Here is a 15,050-nt window from a genome sequence, read left to right on the forward strand (position 1 = left end):
AGAAGCCAGGCAAAAAGTCTTTCACTAAGTGCCAGAGACAGGAGATGGTGCAAAGATTTTCATTGTGTTGCCCACACATCTGTCTTGGTTATGATAATCTCTAAAGAAAGGAAAATGGAGAAGTTACTTTTGATTCCATTAAATCCTTGACCTCTTAAAAGCCTGATACTAAGGGATTCAATTAGTGACAAGTATAGTTGAGGGTTGAGTGATTCATCCCCATGTATTCAAGTCTCACAATTTATACATAAGAATTGTATCCATTTCTCGCAGCTTTAGCATTCTTTAGGTAAAATATTTAATTAACTTTCCTTAGAATAAAAGGCTTGATTAGTCTTTGTCAGTGAGTGATTCATTGGGCTGTGGATTTGTCCACCCACCTTGGCCAGAGTCTTCTGAACCCTTAAGACAATTTCAACTAAATTGGCAAACTGGGGGCGATCACAAAAATAAATGCCAAGTTTTGTGATTGGGCAGACAAGGAGAACTTTATTAGTGGGTTTGCTAGGTTCCTGTGAAAATCATGGAAAAGATAGTCTCACAGTGGGGAATACTCAAGCAGACCTTGCAGCTGACCATAGGGTGCAAGGCTAGAGGAAACCAGGCTTCATTAGTTCTGCAACAACTGCCTGATTTTCTTTTCCTTTTTAAGTCTCATTATGGGAAGTGTCAGTAGCTGACAGATACAGAGAGCTTGACTTTTAGGAATGTGGATGTTACCATCTCTTTGCTGCTGCTCTCGGGAGCCCAGCCTGTCAAACCCAGTGGTGAATGCAAAATGGATGAGCATGACAAAGTCCAGCCACATTTATTCGGATGAAGGATTAGGTTTTGCTTGCCAGTTTTAACATGTAGGGACTTGGGCCCTTCCATCTCTTCTGAATACTTTTAGGTTATTCTACAAACTGTGGGTAATATTCACAGTTACACAGGAGACAGGGCAGGATGTAAGAATCAAAATTATTGTATTCCTAATAATGGGGAAATGACCCCTTCATGTTGGTTGATACAGTTGTGGTTGGTCAATGTTTCCTTAATAATTCTGCATTGCATTTTTCTCTTGTTCCTCTTTGTGCAGAGGTGCAAAAGATGGAAGGTGACTCACTCAGAGTGGAGCTGTTATTCCAACAGGAATCACTTTCTGCTGGTGTGTCTTCTATGAACTGTTGAATCACTGCTCAACTTGTGTGTCCCTAAAGAACATGCCCAACAGCAGTGATTCAAACAAGTGTTGGGCCACAGCTGTCCTTGAGACCAGTTTACAAGAGTCAGGAGGGTTTTGTCTGGAAAATTAACTTTCTGCTCACTTAAACCCAGTGGTTTTTGCTTTACAAGGGTAGTGTTTCAGAGGGATAAGATGCTGTGAGAAAACTAAATGGATGCAAAGTCAGTCTTGTCTCACACTCCCGTTTCACCTTCCTTAGCTCCCTATAGCTTCTACTTGGCCTTCTGAGCTTTTGATATTGTCTCCAGAATCAAGATCTGAGACCAAAAATTAACTTTCTCCATACACAAAATGTACTTAATAAATGAATTTAATCCATGGCACTTCAGGAGTCCCTTTCAGAGGCAGCTACTGGTGACCTGGGTCATGTGGTGCTGCCTAGGCTCCTGTTGATGGGGTGTTTTGAATAGAATATCCACAACTGGCATCTGGAGACTCCTAGATAAGGAGCAATATCTTCTTTTGGTTCAGACACTGTGCTGGAGGAACAAGGGGGAAGGCTGCACAGAGGTTGTTTTGAGATTGTGGGGCTGTGCTTGGAACTCTGAAAGAGGATTTTATTGGGAGCTGCAGAAAAAGCACATGTGATTTAAAAAAAATACTATTTTAACTTTTATTCTGCATTTCTTTTGAAATGGAGAGTTATCCTGAATTTGAAACTGCCTTTTGGTTTGAGCTATTACAGTAATAACAGGGCAGATTACCACAGGTCTCCTAGCACTGAAGGTGTGCAGCTAATACATAGTCATATAGCTTGCTGAAAGTAGTTTTTACATGAATTTGGTATAACAGGTCACTGTAGGTCACTGTGGTAGTCATCACAGGCCTGTAAATGGTACAGTTAAACCAGTGGATACTATTTTTTCTATTAATCTTCCTAGAAAAGCCTTTGTAATCCTAATTTTCTAGGCCATTAGGGTAAAGGCAGATTACAGCTAAAGCTGGTTTATTAACTTTACTCACCTTGGGTTTAACCAGCCCAGATCTCCTTTGTTGGGTGCCTATACCTGGAGTCATTACTTTTGTCAACAGTCTTTCAAACTTGTTTTCTTACATTTAGGCCTGAGTATCCTTATCTTACCATGAAGTTAGATTGAGCTTCAGAGCTGGCCCTCAACTGAGCAGCAGGTTGCATCAGGACTTTTCCAGAGGTCCCTGCCAACCTCATTTATTCTGGGTTTCTAATTTGTGCCCTCTTCACAGCACGTGAGGCAAAGTCCCAGTTTATTCACAGTTACACAGCACACTGCAGTGAAGCAGCAAGAGCACTCAAACTGTGGTGGCTGAATCTTCTTCCACCACTTCCCCTGTCAGTTGAGTGATGCCACCCTGCACAGGTCCAGTCATGGTCCCTCCTGGCTGTACCCATGCCCGGAGAGCCTTTCTTGGGGCTGCCATGGATCAGTCCCAAATTACAAGGCTCATGTCCCCACAGTGGGCAACACCGGATTAGCAGTTGGCTCTGGACGATGCAGGTGACGAGCCTGGTGCCACCTATGAGCTGAGGGGCAGAAGAATGGACAGATCCTTTTCCCCATGGAAGCGCTTGTCTTAATGACAGAAATATTATTTTTGCACGGGCTTCATTTGCTCCTCAGCTCTCAGCTTCTGACACAGACCTCTTCTGACCGTTCACTGCGGCCTCCTGGGACGGACGGCCAAGCCAAGGCCATCCTTCGTGTCCAGAGAGGCAGCGGTGGGTGCTCGCCCTCCGCGCCCCTCGGGCTGCAGCGCACCCGCGCCGAGCGTCTGCGCCAATCTTGCTGGGGCGCTCTGGGAAGCGTCTCCCTGGAGCTTTCGGTGAAAGTTCACAAGTGGCGGGGGAGAGCTGTCCCCGCCGCGGCTCCCGCGGGGCGCGAGTGCCCGTGTCCGTGAGCGCCGGCGCCCGCCCGGCGTTTCGGCGCGGACCAGCAGATGGCGGCGCCGCCCCGGCTGGGCGCGCAGCCCCGCGCACGGCGCTGCCGCTGAGCCCCGCTCCAGTTACAGCCCTCCCCCGCCCCCGCCCTCCGCCGCGGTGTCTCCCTCCCTCCCCGCCACCTCCCCGCCTGTCACTACCACGCCGGAGAGCCACCATGGCGCACGGCGGGCCACGCGTGTCCGCCGCTGCCGCTCCGCGCGGGGCTGCCCGGCTGCCGCCGCCGCCGCTGCTGCTGCTGCTGCTGCTGCTGCCGGTGCTGGGCGCCGCCGCCGCGCCGCGCTGCGCGGAGCCCTGCGGCCGCCCGCGCCCCGTAGCCCTGACCCGCGGGGCGCGCAGCCCGCCGGAGCCGCGGTGGAGCGGCGGGGCGGCGGCGGGGAGCAGCCGCTCCAGGAGAGCATCCTTGGCGGCCGGCCGGGAGCAGGTCTCCCTCATCAGCACCTCCTTCGTGCTGAAAGGGGACGCGTCTCACAACCAGGCGATGGTGCACTGGACGGGCGAGAACAGCAGCGTGAGTACGAGGGGCAGCGCGGGCGGGCTTTGGGGTCCCTGCCCTTGCCGTTGCTTTGCTCTTCCAACTTGCGGGGAGCAACCTGCGCTCGGTGCGGCCGGAGAGCGCTGCTCCCGCCTCCCGCTGGCCGGCCCGGGGCGGGGGAGTCCCCGCGGGCAGCGCTCGGGGCGCTGCGGACGGTGAGGTGCCGCCGGGAGGCGAAGCGCCGCCGTGGTCGGGCCGACCCGGCGTACCCCTCGCCACTTCCCCAGAAAGTTTGGAAAGTTTGCGAGCGCGCATCTTGCAGAGGCGCCGGGTGCGCGGTGTGCGCCGCGCTGCGAGGAGGAGCAGGAGCAGGAGGAGGAGGAGGAAGGCGGCTTAGCTCCGGACCGGCGAGGCGGTGTCCGTGTGCGGCCGGCGTGCCCCCGGGTCTGTGCCAGGGTATCCGGGTAAAGGAGAGGCACGGACGACCTGCGGTGCGGGGATTATCTCCTCCAGCTCCGCAAGAAGTCCCAGATTAAATTGTCGAGGCTTAATCGATTCACCGCGATTCAGTTATCCCCATGTAATCTCCCCCACGCCGCGCTCTGCCTCCTCAAGCGCCGGGGAAAGAAAAACCCGAAACAAACGGGAAATGAAATAAAACGTAGCTCTGGGCTTGAGGTGATGTGAGCAGCAGGAGTGAGAGAGCGGGAGGGCGCCGCAGGTGCGTAGGGAAGTCCCGCAAAGGTCCGGAATAGCAGCAGCTCTCCGAGGGGGCTTTTACAGCCACATCGGTGCATAAAAACCTTGCGCTGGGACCAGTGATACTGCATTAGAGCATCAGTGTTCACAACTTTTCACGGTTAAAGCAATGTGTCTTGCCTTTATTGTTTGTCTGCTTTAGACAGCAACTCTCACGGTGGGTGCCACAAAGATTTTTTTAAACTAATTTTCAGTTTCAGCTAGTCTTCACTTCTTTATGTATTAATCCATTAATGGTTGTGTATTCACACGGGTGGTTTCAGGGATTTGCTGCTTCTAATTTATTCTTCACTGAAACGTTATATCATAACAGTGAGCGTCATGGGTAAATATTACATAGCACCTTGCACTGTCTGTGTAACTTCATAGTCAGGAAAATATCGTTATGAAAGCTTAAGATGAACTTTCTCCTGGAGGATTTTCGTGTTTCTGGAAAACTCCTGAGCGTTTTACCTACATTCAGCTAAGCTCTGACTCTGCTTGAACTTTGTGAATTTAGTATAAAGTTTACTTAAACTTGGCTCAGTTCAGAGTGTGTGTGTTATACTTCCCATAAGTATGTGAATTATCATCCTTTCTCTAGGACCTGAAGTCCCGGGTTTTTGCCTGTTTTGCTAGGGAATCAGCCAGGATGTGGAGCTGCTAAGGCTCCACTGATGAGGATGCAGTGATTCCCTGGAGCATGCTGAGCGCTTATGTTAATGCTCTTGTATAATCGGGTGTCAGAGTTGAAGTCAGCATCATAAAGCTTGACACTTTCAAAGGCAGTTTTTGGTTTGCTCAGGAAGGAAGTGTAAGATGATGGTCATTTTCTGTGAAAAGAAAGTGTTGCAAATCAGCAGAATCAGCTATTCTGATTCTGTCCTTCCTCCATTTCTCTGCTATTAGACGGCTGCTATTTTTTTGTGGACAGTGCTTGCAGGCTGTTAGGACAGCTTCCTTGAAGAATTCGGTATTAAAAAGTTGGCATAAGTTCATTTTTTGACATAGAAGGCAAGTAACAGCTTTCATGCAAAGCATTCTGCCCTCTAAAATGAATATAGTAGAACCTTGCTAATCCACAGTTATGACTAGCGGTCTCGCCTCGCCTCTCTGCAAAGATTTAATAACAGATGCTGCAGTGAGGGCTTGTATTGCTAAAATGTTATTATTTTTTCACAGTATGCTACAGCTCCCTTACTCGAATACTACCACATAGTCTCTTCAAAAGCAAAGATAAATGGCAACTGTCAAAAGAAATGAAAGTGGTTACAGTCTTTGCTGCAACTTAGCTCTTTTTTTGTTTGCTTAGTTACTATCTACTAATTCAATATTGCAGAAGGACACACTCATCACAAATGCCTGCAAACGTTCTGTACATTATTTATACATTCAATAAAAATACTTTTGCAAAGTTCCTCACAAAGTATGGTGCTTACTCTGCCTGCCATCAGCTGATTACTGTCAAGCAAGATAGTATTTGAACAAGTGACCTGTTAATGAGGGACTTTGCTGCCTTAACCCAAATGAAAGCAGCCAGTCTTTGCACTGGATGTTTTACAATATGACTGTCAGCATTTTTTCAGCTTCTTTTCATGTTAGTTAGCTTTGTTTTATTGCATGCTTGCAGAAGAAGGGCTGATTTTAACAAAGGTTTCCAGAGAAAAATGATTTGTAAAGAGAGTTCATAGAATATTTTTTTCTTTATTATTATTTTTTTAAGGAGTGGAAGAAATACATTAAGCTCAGAGGAAACAGGATGGCCTCCAGAGGATTGGAGAGAATTTTGCTGCATGTCTGTATGTTATATTCAAACAATTGAAAATAAGCACCTGATCCCAAACATATTTAAAGTAGTTTTGAATGTCTATTTCTTTAAGTAGATATGTATGAATTTATTTATATTACTCTGGGTTGTTTGCAGGTAGGAACACTATGATCCAGTGCTTCTCAAACCTGCGACCTTATTCTATGTTCTTAAATCTGTGGCAAGTTTTTCCTTGTCTTGGAAGCACAGGCTTGAGTCTCAAAGCTCTGTTCTGTCCCAGGAACATTGCAGCCAAGGAAAGGGTTGTCATTCCTGCAGTGGGGTTTTGGATCAGGCCCTGCTAACCTCAGGAGGCACTCAGCAATCTGAAAGTGTCACCACACACATTTGGCACCTCATTGGAGGTACTCAGCACTTTGTAAACCAAGGAGCTAAACTGGTTTCTTTACCCTTTACAGCTGTGGCTGAAAATTTGACAGTGATGAGCTCCAGATGATCACATATCCTCTTAAACACCTCACCTAGTAAAATAAATGAAGAAGAAATTTGCAATAGGATTATTCCTTTGAGCTCCATGATGAAGAGATAAATAACTATAAAAGCAGAGGGGGCAGCTGCATCCCTCAGGGATGTTCACCTGCATGAACAGCTCATTGAAAGTGCTGCCATGGAGTACTTGTGTGTGGATCAAGGGCAAATACATAAATGTGAGAGGGGCAGAGGTTAGGTTGATGTGCAGATGGAGTTTTAAAAAAATAATTTCCATTGTGTAAATCATCCTGCGCTGCAGTTGTAGGGCTGTGACATTTTTGGTTGCATGAGATGTCTTGAGAGAAGCTAGGGTGGCTATAAATGAAATTGATCCTCTCTCTTCCCTCTTCTCTGTACTGTAGAAGTCTGATATTGACTTATTATCCTCTTGTAATGCTGTTAGTTTGGTGAGTTAGAGAAATGGTGGCTTTGATGGCAAAGCAGAGGATGTGGTGGCATGATTGTGAAGTGGGCTTGAATCACTGGGAAGATCAGGGTACAATTCCTTGTTTTGTCAAGAGAGAGCTGTACTGGGAGATAGGCAAATTGCTTCTGGCTTTGTGTCCTCATTACTTTATTTTGTAGTCTAATAATTATTTACAAATCCTATGAACAAGAAGCATGTCCCCAGCCTTTCTTTGCAGTGGGATGTATGGTCAAAACCATCACTGGTGGTGTAGGTCTTGCAAAGCCTGTACTTGTCACAGCAAGAATGTATCTGGTTAGTGAATTCCTGCAATTAGTATTTCTGCTCTCTGTCCCCTCTGCCCACAGAAAGCTGTTGTGTGGTCTTACTTTCAGACAAAGGCTCATGCAAGTGGAACTAATTTTCCTGCCAGTCTTAAAATATCATAAACTGAAGACATGGCAGGTGGGTGGTGCAACACTCATTTACTGTGGGAAGGGCAAGTAATTGCCATCCATGTAATGATAAATAACACTGAGAATTGGAATATATACAGGTGGCATGCTAAAAGAATAGCCCTTGGTGTGTTAAGCTAAATATGCATGTGCCCAGATTTACTAAAAATATGCAAGCCTTTCTGATTTGGGGGAAAAATACTCAATTCATGACAGCTTTTAAAAATCCTACTTTTCCTTTGAAGAGACCTTAGTCATCCCAGGAACTCTTTTTTTTGGTGCTAGATAAGCAACTTTGTTTGCAAAACTATATTCTTTTTGACCCTCCTGAAGAATTCCTGTTCTGCATTCATACTAGCCAATTTAAAAAAAAATAAAAATCAAAGCCAAAGCAGAAATAGGGGGAGAATGAGACTTGTATTCACAATTGATTTTGATTCAGGGGCTGCTCTTTGTGCTGTGTGCAGACTGCTAAAGTAGTGTGAGCAGGACTTTGGCCAGCTTCTTCTAAGTCTGCAGTTTCATGGTGCCAGTATTTAATTTTTTTTGTTTGTTGTCAAAATATTAAGTCCATGCAGGTGCTTATTTGTGCAGTAACTTGATGTCATGATCCCCCATAAACATGTTTGTTTTGGAAAATAAATATAAATATGCACATACATTTTTTTGAGTCCTGAAAAGCAGTGGTTTACCAAAAAGAAAGATTTATTGCATGTGTACAGATACTGCTACACACAAAAACTTTAGCAGATACAGACTTGTTTATATTTGATATACAGATACTTTGTTCAATTTAGAAACTTTCTCTTTTTGATACAGTTTCACCATTATGGTTTGTAGAGGCTAGTGATGACTACATGTATTCTTCTGGCAGATGTTTTTTTATTTAATTGGTTTCTGTTTTGTTCAGTTGCCATCAGTTGTGAGGAAAACTATAAAAAGCATTGAGTTCAACACTACTGTTGCAGTACCTGTAATGGTAAATGTAGTTATCTGTGCAAACATGGGCTAAAGTCCATTTCTGGTAAGGTTTGGGTGGTGTTTCTGCAGAGTACTCAGACTACATTTTATGAAACTAAAGGGAGCATGAGGTCAAAAATCCTGACAGCTCAGACCTTTGATAAATGGCAGATATATTGCAAAGTGAAAAGTAGATTTCCCATAGGGAAGGTTTTTCTTAAAATTCCTTGAGATGAGAGTGTGATTATAAAAACAAACAGAAACCAAACCCAATAATCATATTTGAATGGAACAGCAGAATCCCACATGGAAAGCAGAATGATTTTAATCTGATTGAAGTAACTCAGGAGTTTAAAATTTCTTTTTCCTTTTTCTTTTTTACTGGTATAAAGTTTCTGGCTTACTTCATCTATTTGCTTCTGCCAGCCTCTGTTTTCCCTCTCTACCAGCCTTACATCTGGCTGTAAGTCATATTGCTGCCTGCTGAGCTCTATCCACACTTCAGTAAATTCCAGCTGCTAAAGGAGAGATAGCACCTCTTCTCATCCCCTAAGCAGACACTTAAAATTGATATAAAATTTAATTAGTAAATGTGTATTTCAAACATGCTTCCAAGTCCTCCTCCATGAACCTGCAGCCATTCCTGGTTTTACCTGGTTTGCTGGTTTGACTGGCATTACCTGACTTGCTTAGGAACAAACTATTATAGCATAACTATGTGCTGACACTGGGACAGGCTCAGTTTAAATCTAAGAGGGAAATTTGGCAATGTACACTCTAGAGAGAGACCAGATTGAAATCCTCCCTCTGATACTGCTGATGCAGTGCACGTGCATGATAAACAAAGCAATCATAAGGGATGGGTTTAGGCTGGGGATAGCAGTTCACATATCCCTGTGGGAACATAATCCATTCTTCCCAAGCTGATGGTCTTAGAAATCTACTGATATACATCTTTGGAGAAAGAATTGAGGACATCTCTTTGGACTTTATTAAAATTCAATAGAGTAGAAGATCCTTTTTTAAAGAATGGAAGGGGGAAATTATGAGCTTTTCATAAAAACAGTAATTGTCCTGCTAAAATGGAAAGCTCTGTAAGGTATTCACCTTATGAATTTAAAACATGAAACTGCCCAGGTTGCAGAAGCTTTTATGCCAAGTCTTTTGCCTGTCCAAATATAATATTTTATGTTTGTGTCAGTTAAGACCAAAGGTTGTTCGCATAAAGGAGAGAGAATGGGCAGTACAATCAGGTGGGATCCTTCTGTTGTTCTGAAAACTCAACTTCATTTATGCAAAAGCAGAAAGTATAGGTTGAAACTATTCTGCAGTATATGACTTCTTGCTGTAGCTCAGAATGAAACTTGATAACCTGCAACATCTTCAGAATTTTTATTCTCAAAGTCTCACATTCCTTACCAAACATTCCCATCCCAACCCCCTGTCCCAGTAATAATAATTTAAAACTCTAACAAATCACCAATGACAAAACCACTTCTAAAGAAATAACGTGTGGGATCCTTTGCTGTGCTTTACTTCTTTAGGAAGGAGAAAATTCTCTACTGCAAGGGTGTGAGACACTGGAAAAAGTTGCCTGGAGAAGCTGTGGGTGCCCCATTCCTGGAGCTGTCCAAGGCCTGGATGGATGGGGCTTTGAGATACCTGGTCTAGGGGAAGGTTTCCTGCCTATGGCAGGGGGGCTGGAACTCGATGAACTTTATGGTCCCTTCCAAACCAAACCATTCTGTGATTCTGGGTTTCAGCCATTAAGTCTAAGCTTGGACTTCTGCAGGAGGAAGGAGATGGGGAAGGTCTCTGGATTGATCCCTGACAATGTTAACAGACCTGCCTGAGAAAGCTGCGTACATCTGCTGGACTTGCTGACTTTAGTGTGATGAGAGGTGCTGGGCTTATGAATTCTGCTGGGGGTCATCAGCCCTGGGTGAGGCTGTAGTGGGAAGAGCAGAGACGCTGAGGTGCTGCTGCCTTGCAGGACTGAGAGCCCTGGCAGAGCTGGGGATGCTCTGCACAGCCCTGTCACCACTTCTGTGAGCTCTAAGCAAGAATTGAGGTGCAGTTGATGCCTGGGGGAAATTTAAGGCTTGGCCAGAGACAGAGCATGAGGTTCCAACAGCTGTTGAATTAAATTGAAGAAGCTGAACAGAAGTGCCAAAGAACTTTTGCCAGTTACTTCACCAGTATCTTCTGAAATACCACTTGCCTTTCATGGGTGATTTTGCAGTTTCTCACCTGCAAGGTGAGAATAATGTTACTTCTCCATCTCTTGGGATGGCTTTTGCCTAAAAATTAGCTTTGCACATTGATATTAAAGTAATGGTTATCACCTAAAAGAGGCAGGACTATCACATCTGTGATTTCTTTGTTCCTTTGACAGTACAGCCCAGGAATTGGAGAAGAAAAGACTCTCACAAGTCATGCAAACTTGTCTGCTTGTTCTGATGTTTGTTTTGATCAGGACTCCTTTTAATGTGTAGTCCAGTTTAATTTAAATGCCTAGACTCTGGCACTTCAAGATCATAGAACAGTCTTAAGATTATGTGACTAAAAACAGTATCAGTGAAACTTAACCTGTATTTAATATGATTTTTCTGCCTTTGTTTAGCAGTTTAATCAAACAACTATGTTTCTTTCTCAGTGTTTGTACTTTTTCTTCTCTTGTAAACTAATAATTATTTCTCTGAATAATATTTTTTTTACCTTTTAAGTTTTCTTTTGTAGCTCACTTTTTCTAGCTCTTTAATTGCACCATCTGGATAGGACAGTACCTAGATATAATAGTACCTATTGTGTGTCTGACGGGCACATTTTTAGAAATGTACTTGCACACAGAGATTATTGTTAATTTCTGGCATCCTTCTAATTATCATTATGATTATCTGTTTTCCTAAAAAGAAAATCACAGAACAGCAAATAGTTGGTTTTTTTTCTTTTTTAAGGGAAGTCATAGAAACTTAATTTGTTCATTAGCAAAAAAAGCTGGTTTTTTGTGGTTTCTGTGCAGTAACATTATTAAAAATTTATTCTAGTAGATAAAGTAGATGGTTTTTTTTTTCCTCATTCACTTTATGAACTTTGTTTCTTTGTCACTGGAGGTGCAGTAAAGCTGCATGAGTGTGTTGCAGCATTGTATTTGGGAGCACCAACCCCTGTGATGTGTCCTCACTCCTGTAGAGCAGTAGGCCCATGTTTACTGGCCAGAGTGTTAAGTTTTAGCAGATGGCAAGCTACACTCTGTGAAAACACTTTTTTTAATCACAGTAACTGTCTGTGGTCTGGTCCCTGGACTGCAAGTGCCCAGGGGAAGAGCAGTCTTCCCCCTGCATGTGTGTGAGCAAGATGTGTCCTGGGGTTCTGCTCTGAGTTGGTAACATTTATGTGCTGTAAACACAAATAAATAATGGCGATGATGATGACTGAGAATCGAGCTGTTGCACCTGTAAATTTTACCAATGTGCAGCTTGGCCTCCCTAACTGAGCTATGGTGGAGAAATGCTGCTTTTCTCAGGTGGTGAAGAAGAGCCTGTTTATGATTAATGCATTCCCATGCTTCCCTCCACCAACAATTGTCACTGCAAGACAGGTGCCCAAGGGAATGGAGCTGGAGGCTGAGAGGAGGATGTTGGAATCACTCTTTGAGCTTTCAGCACTGTTTCACAGTGGTAAATGCAACTGATTCTGAAGAAATTGTTGTTTCTTCATTGAAAACACAATTGTATCAGTGGTAGTAGGTTGCCATAAAATCCTCCAGGGGTACATACAATAAGGTATTTTTCCTGTGTTTGCTAGCAGAAAGATACTTTGTAACTTGGTCTTTTCAGAGGATTTGTTTGTGAAGTCTGACACATCTAAATCTGCAGCAGCACTCATTAAGTCTTGCCATTTATGGAGAGCAGAATACACTTCTCTCAGCTCTTGTTTTATGCTCCCAGCAATTGTTTTGGGTGTTCAGCCCAAGGAGGCACCAGTGTTAACACAGGTAGAGATAAGAGTATAACCCTGAGGGAACTCGTGAGCCCCTTGTGTATGGGCAGCTCTATTTATGCAGGGCTTTTGAAGGGCTCCATGAATGAGATAGAAAACCAGAAATAAACCAAACAAAAGCAGCATGGGCCAGGAGCAGGTGGATTAGTGGATTTCTTTCCTGGTGCAGAGATCTTTACTTCAGTTACCACCACCAGTCAATGGGGATCCAAATGGATGTCATGCACACATGCAGTGCTCTAACAGTCAGCCTGGTACAGAGCTCATGAGGTGAATTCTGGGGAGATTTGTGGCAGCAAATGCCTGGAGATTCCCACAGACCTGGCTGGTGATGCTAGAGCAGTTGGATGTCATAGAAAGACTGATGCTCTTGTGCCCACCTCACCTCAAACCTGCAGCCATTTTCCCAGTGGAAAAGGAAGTCAAAATCAGATTCTCAGGATCTGCTATGCATTTGTGTGTTTCTACTTACAGGGTCTAATCTGGATGATTCTTAACTAAAGAAACCCCTGTATCCTAGTCCATGGCAGGATGGAATCAGTAAATTTCTATTTTTAAGTTCCCAGCTGCTTTTGGGAGGGATCCCTGTGTGCTCTTTCTGAGCACTTTGTGGGGCCCTGTTGAGAGTACTGAGGGTTCACATTAGATGTGGCTGCCTTACACTGTTCTGCACGTGTGCTAACTGAACTTCACTCCTTCTGGCCTCTCATTTCACTCTTGTAACCTGCACTCATTGAATTGCTGTGCATAGGGCTTTGGAATCTTCAGTACTGCTGTATTTTATGAGCTTAGAGCCTAGAAAAAGCTTTCTTCTCCCCAATACAGATGCCTCCTCATAGGCTGTAGGACTTCATCAAAGTTGCAGCTTTTGATGTAAAAGGCTATTTCTTATTTTGCTAATTTATTTGGCTTTTAATCAGTGGTTTCCTGTGTTTCCCTGCCTGTTACCCAACCACAGAATGGCTAGTATGTGGAAAGTGCTCATCTGCCTTGAGAGCAATCTTGAAACATGTTCTTTGCCCTGAGTGAGAAGCACAAGCTGAACAGAAAGTATGCAAAACATTTATGCTGAGAGCTATGTCCTGAGCACCAGTGACAGATTACAGGGGACTGATTTCAGGGCAACTCTCTGGTTGCCCTGAACTGTATTGGTGCTTGGGGTAGAAAATTGGGAAGCTGTTACTATTAGCGGTTCTGAGCCTTTCTTTCTCCCTGGGTGAGGGAGGCCAGTACTGGTGGTGTCAGCTGAGATCTGATCCTCTTCTTTTTGTAGTTTCCCAGCCTGATAGGCAAAACACATATGAAAGAATCCAGAGTTTCTTCTTTCCTCTCTTGTATGTGACATCCACCAAGGTGCTGCTGACCACATGCAAGAGGGAAGAGGATGTGTGGATAGAACAAAAGTGTCCATGTTCTTTGAGCAAGCAGCCCACTATCAATGTACTAAATTTCTCTCAGGTCACAGATACTATTATTTAACACTGTCTAAAACACTTTAAAGAGAAGCAAAAAAATGTGTTGCATGTCAGCTGCACAGCATTTTTGTAGCTCTGTGAAACCCACTTTCTGATTCACTGATTAACTTGTTGGTTCCTGTCAGCTTCTGTGAAGTAAGATGCAGAAGGAACACATTCCCTGCATATAGGCTGAATCAGGCACCTTTGCTTAAAAACTGTAGCTCAGTGAATGTGTTTTCAGTTCATAATGAAATACACATGTTCATCTTCCTGCAGCCTCTCTCAAGGGCTACTGGGCAGAGCACTGAGGGCTACTAACAAGATCTTCTTTTCCTTCCTTCCTTTCTTCCTCCTCTTCCAACTGCTTTAAACCAGACGGTTTTTTATAAAGTGGGCTTCATTTAGAAGGCTTTGAGCCTTTTAATAAGCTCATTGCTCCTGGAAAACCCTAAGAGAGAATTTTTAAAATTTATTATATAAGCATGTTGTGCCCTCTGTTCCATTCCTTGATTTAAAAACCCTTGATAGGGAGATGACTGATATCAGACAACCATATATAATCCAGGTGAGAACTGGGTTGTTAGCTGGTAAATTATCAATATAAGTTGGGGTTTTTTTTGTGGTTTAGTTAACAGCAGAAAGGCACTTCTTAAACTGACATGAATTGCTACAACATAAGAATTGAATAAAAGACAAGTTTCTTCATCAGTGGGTGGACTTGGTTTAGTTTGATCAGTCTGCAAGCACACAGGAATGTTCAGGGTGCTTTTGTGTGTGTTTCTGAGGCAAGAGATGCTTTATGAACACTGGAGCTGCATGAAAAGAAGTGCCTCTACTTCCTGTTTGAATCAATGTCCATCTATTGGCAGGGATTGCATCTTGGCTCTCATGTTCCTAACTGTGAAGAGACTGTTCCTAAAGATGGGAATGTAAAGCTACAGAAGGATGTAATTTTTATCTTGTTTGCAGAAACTGCCAGCAAGTCTGGTTATTGCATTGCTGTACTTTGTGAAGTACATCAAGGCTTCCCTGAGGGAGCAGAGCTCAGCCCAGTGTGATGTTTCACAGGGGTCCATAGCTCAGAAGTTGAGCCCATTGAGATGAGAGCACTGAAATTC

At 44.0% G+C, this 15,050-nt stretch overlaps 1 protein-coding gene across 6 annotated transcripts in view; it reads left to right on the top strand.

Moving 5' to 3' along the window:
- Nucleotides 1–3,258: 3,258 nt before the first annotated feature.
- The window catches only part of SORCS2 (sortilin related VPS10 domain containing receptor 2), a 536,124-nt gene continuing 524,332 nt past the window's right edge, over nt 3,259–15,050 (top strand). For all 6 annotated transcript variants that reach the window (XM_077177749.1, XM_077177750.1, XM_054632803.2 and 3 more), the window contains exon 1: nt 3,259–3,651. In XM_077177749.1, the coding sequence (XP_077033864.1) occupies nt 3,298–3,651 (354 nt within the window). In that variant the 5' untranslated portion in view covers nt 3,259–3,297. The remainder of the gene's footprint in view (nt 3,652–15,050) is intronic.

The sequence above is a fragment of the Agelaius phoeniceus genome, chromosome 4 (assembly GCF_051311805.1).
Source record: "Agelaius phoeniceus isolate bAgePho1 chromosome 4, bAgePho1.hap1, whole genome shotgun sequence".
Classification (NCBI taxonomy): Eukaryota; Metazoa; Chordata; class Aves; order Passeriformes; family Icteridae; genus Agelaius; species Agelaius phoeniceus.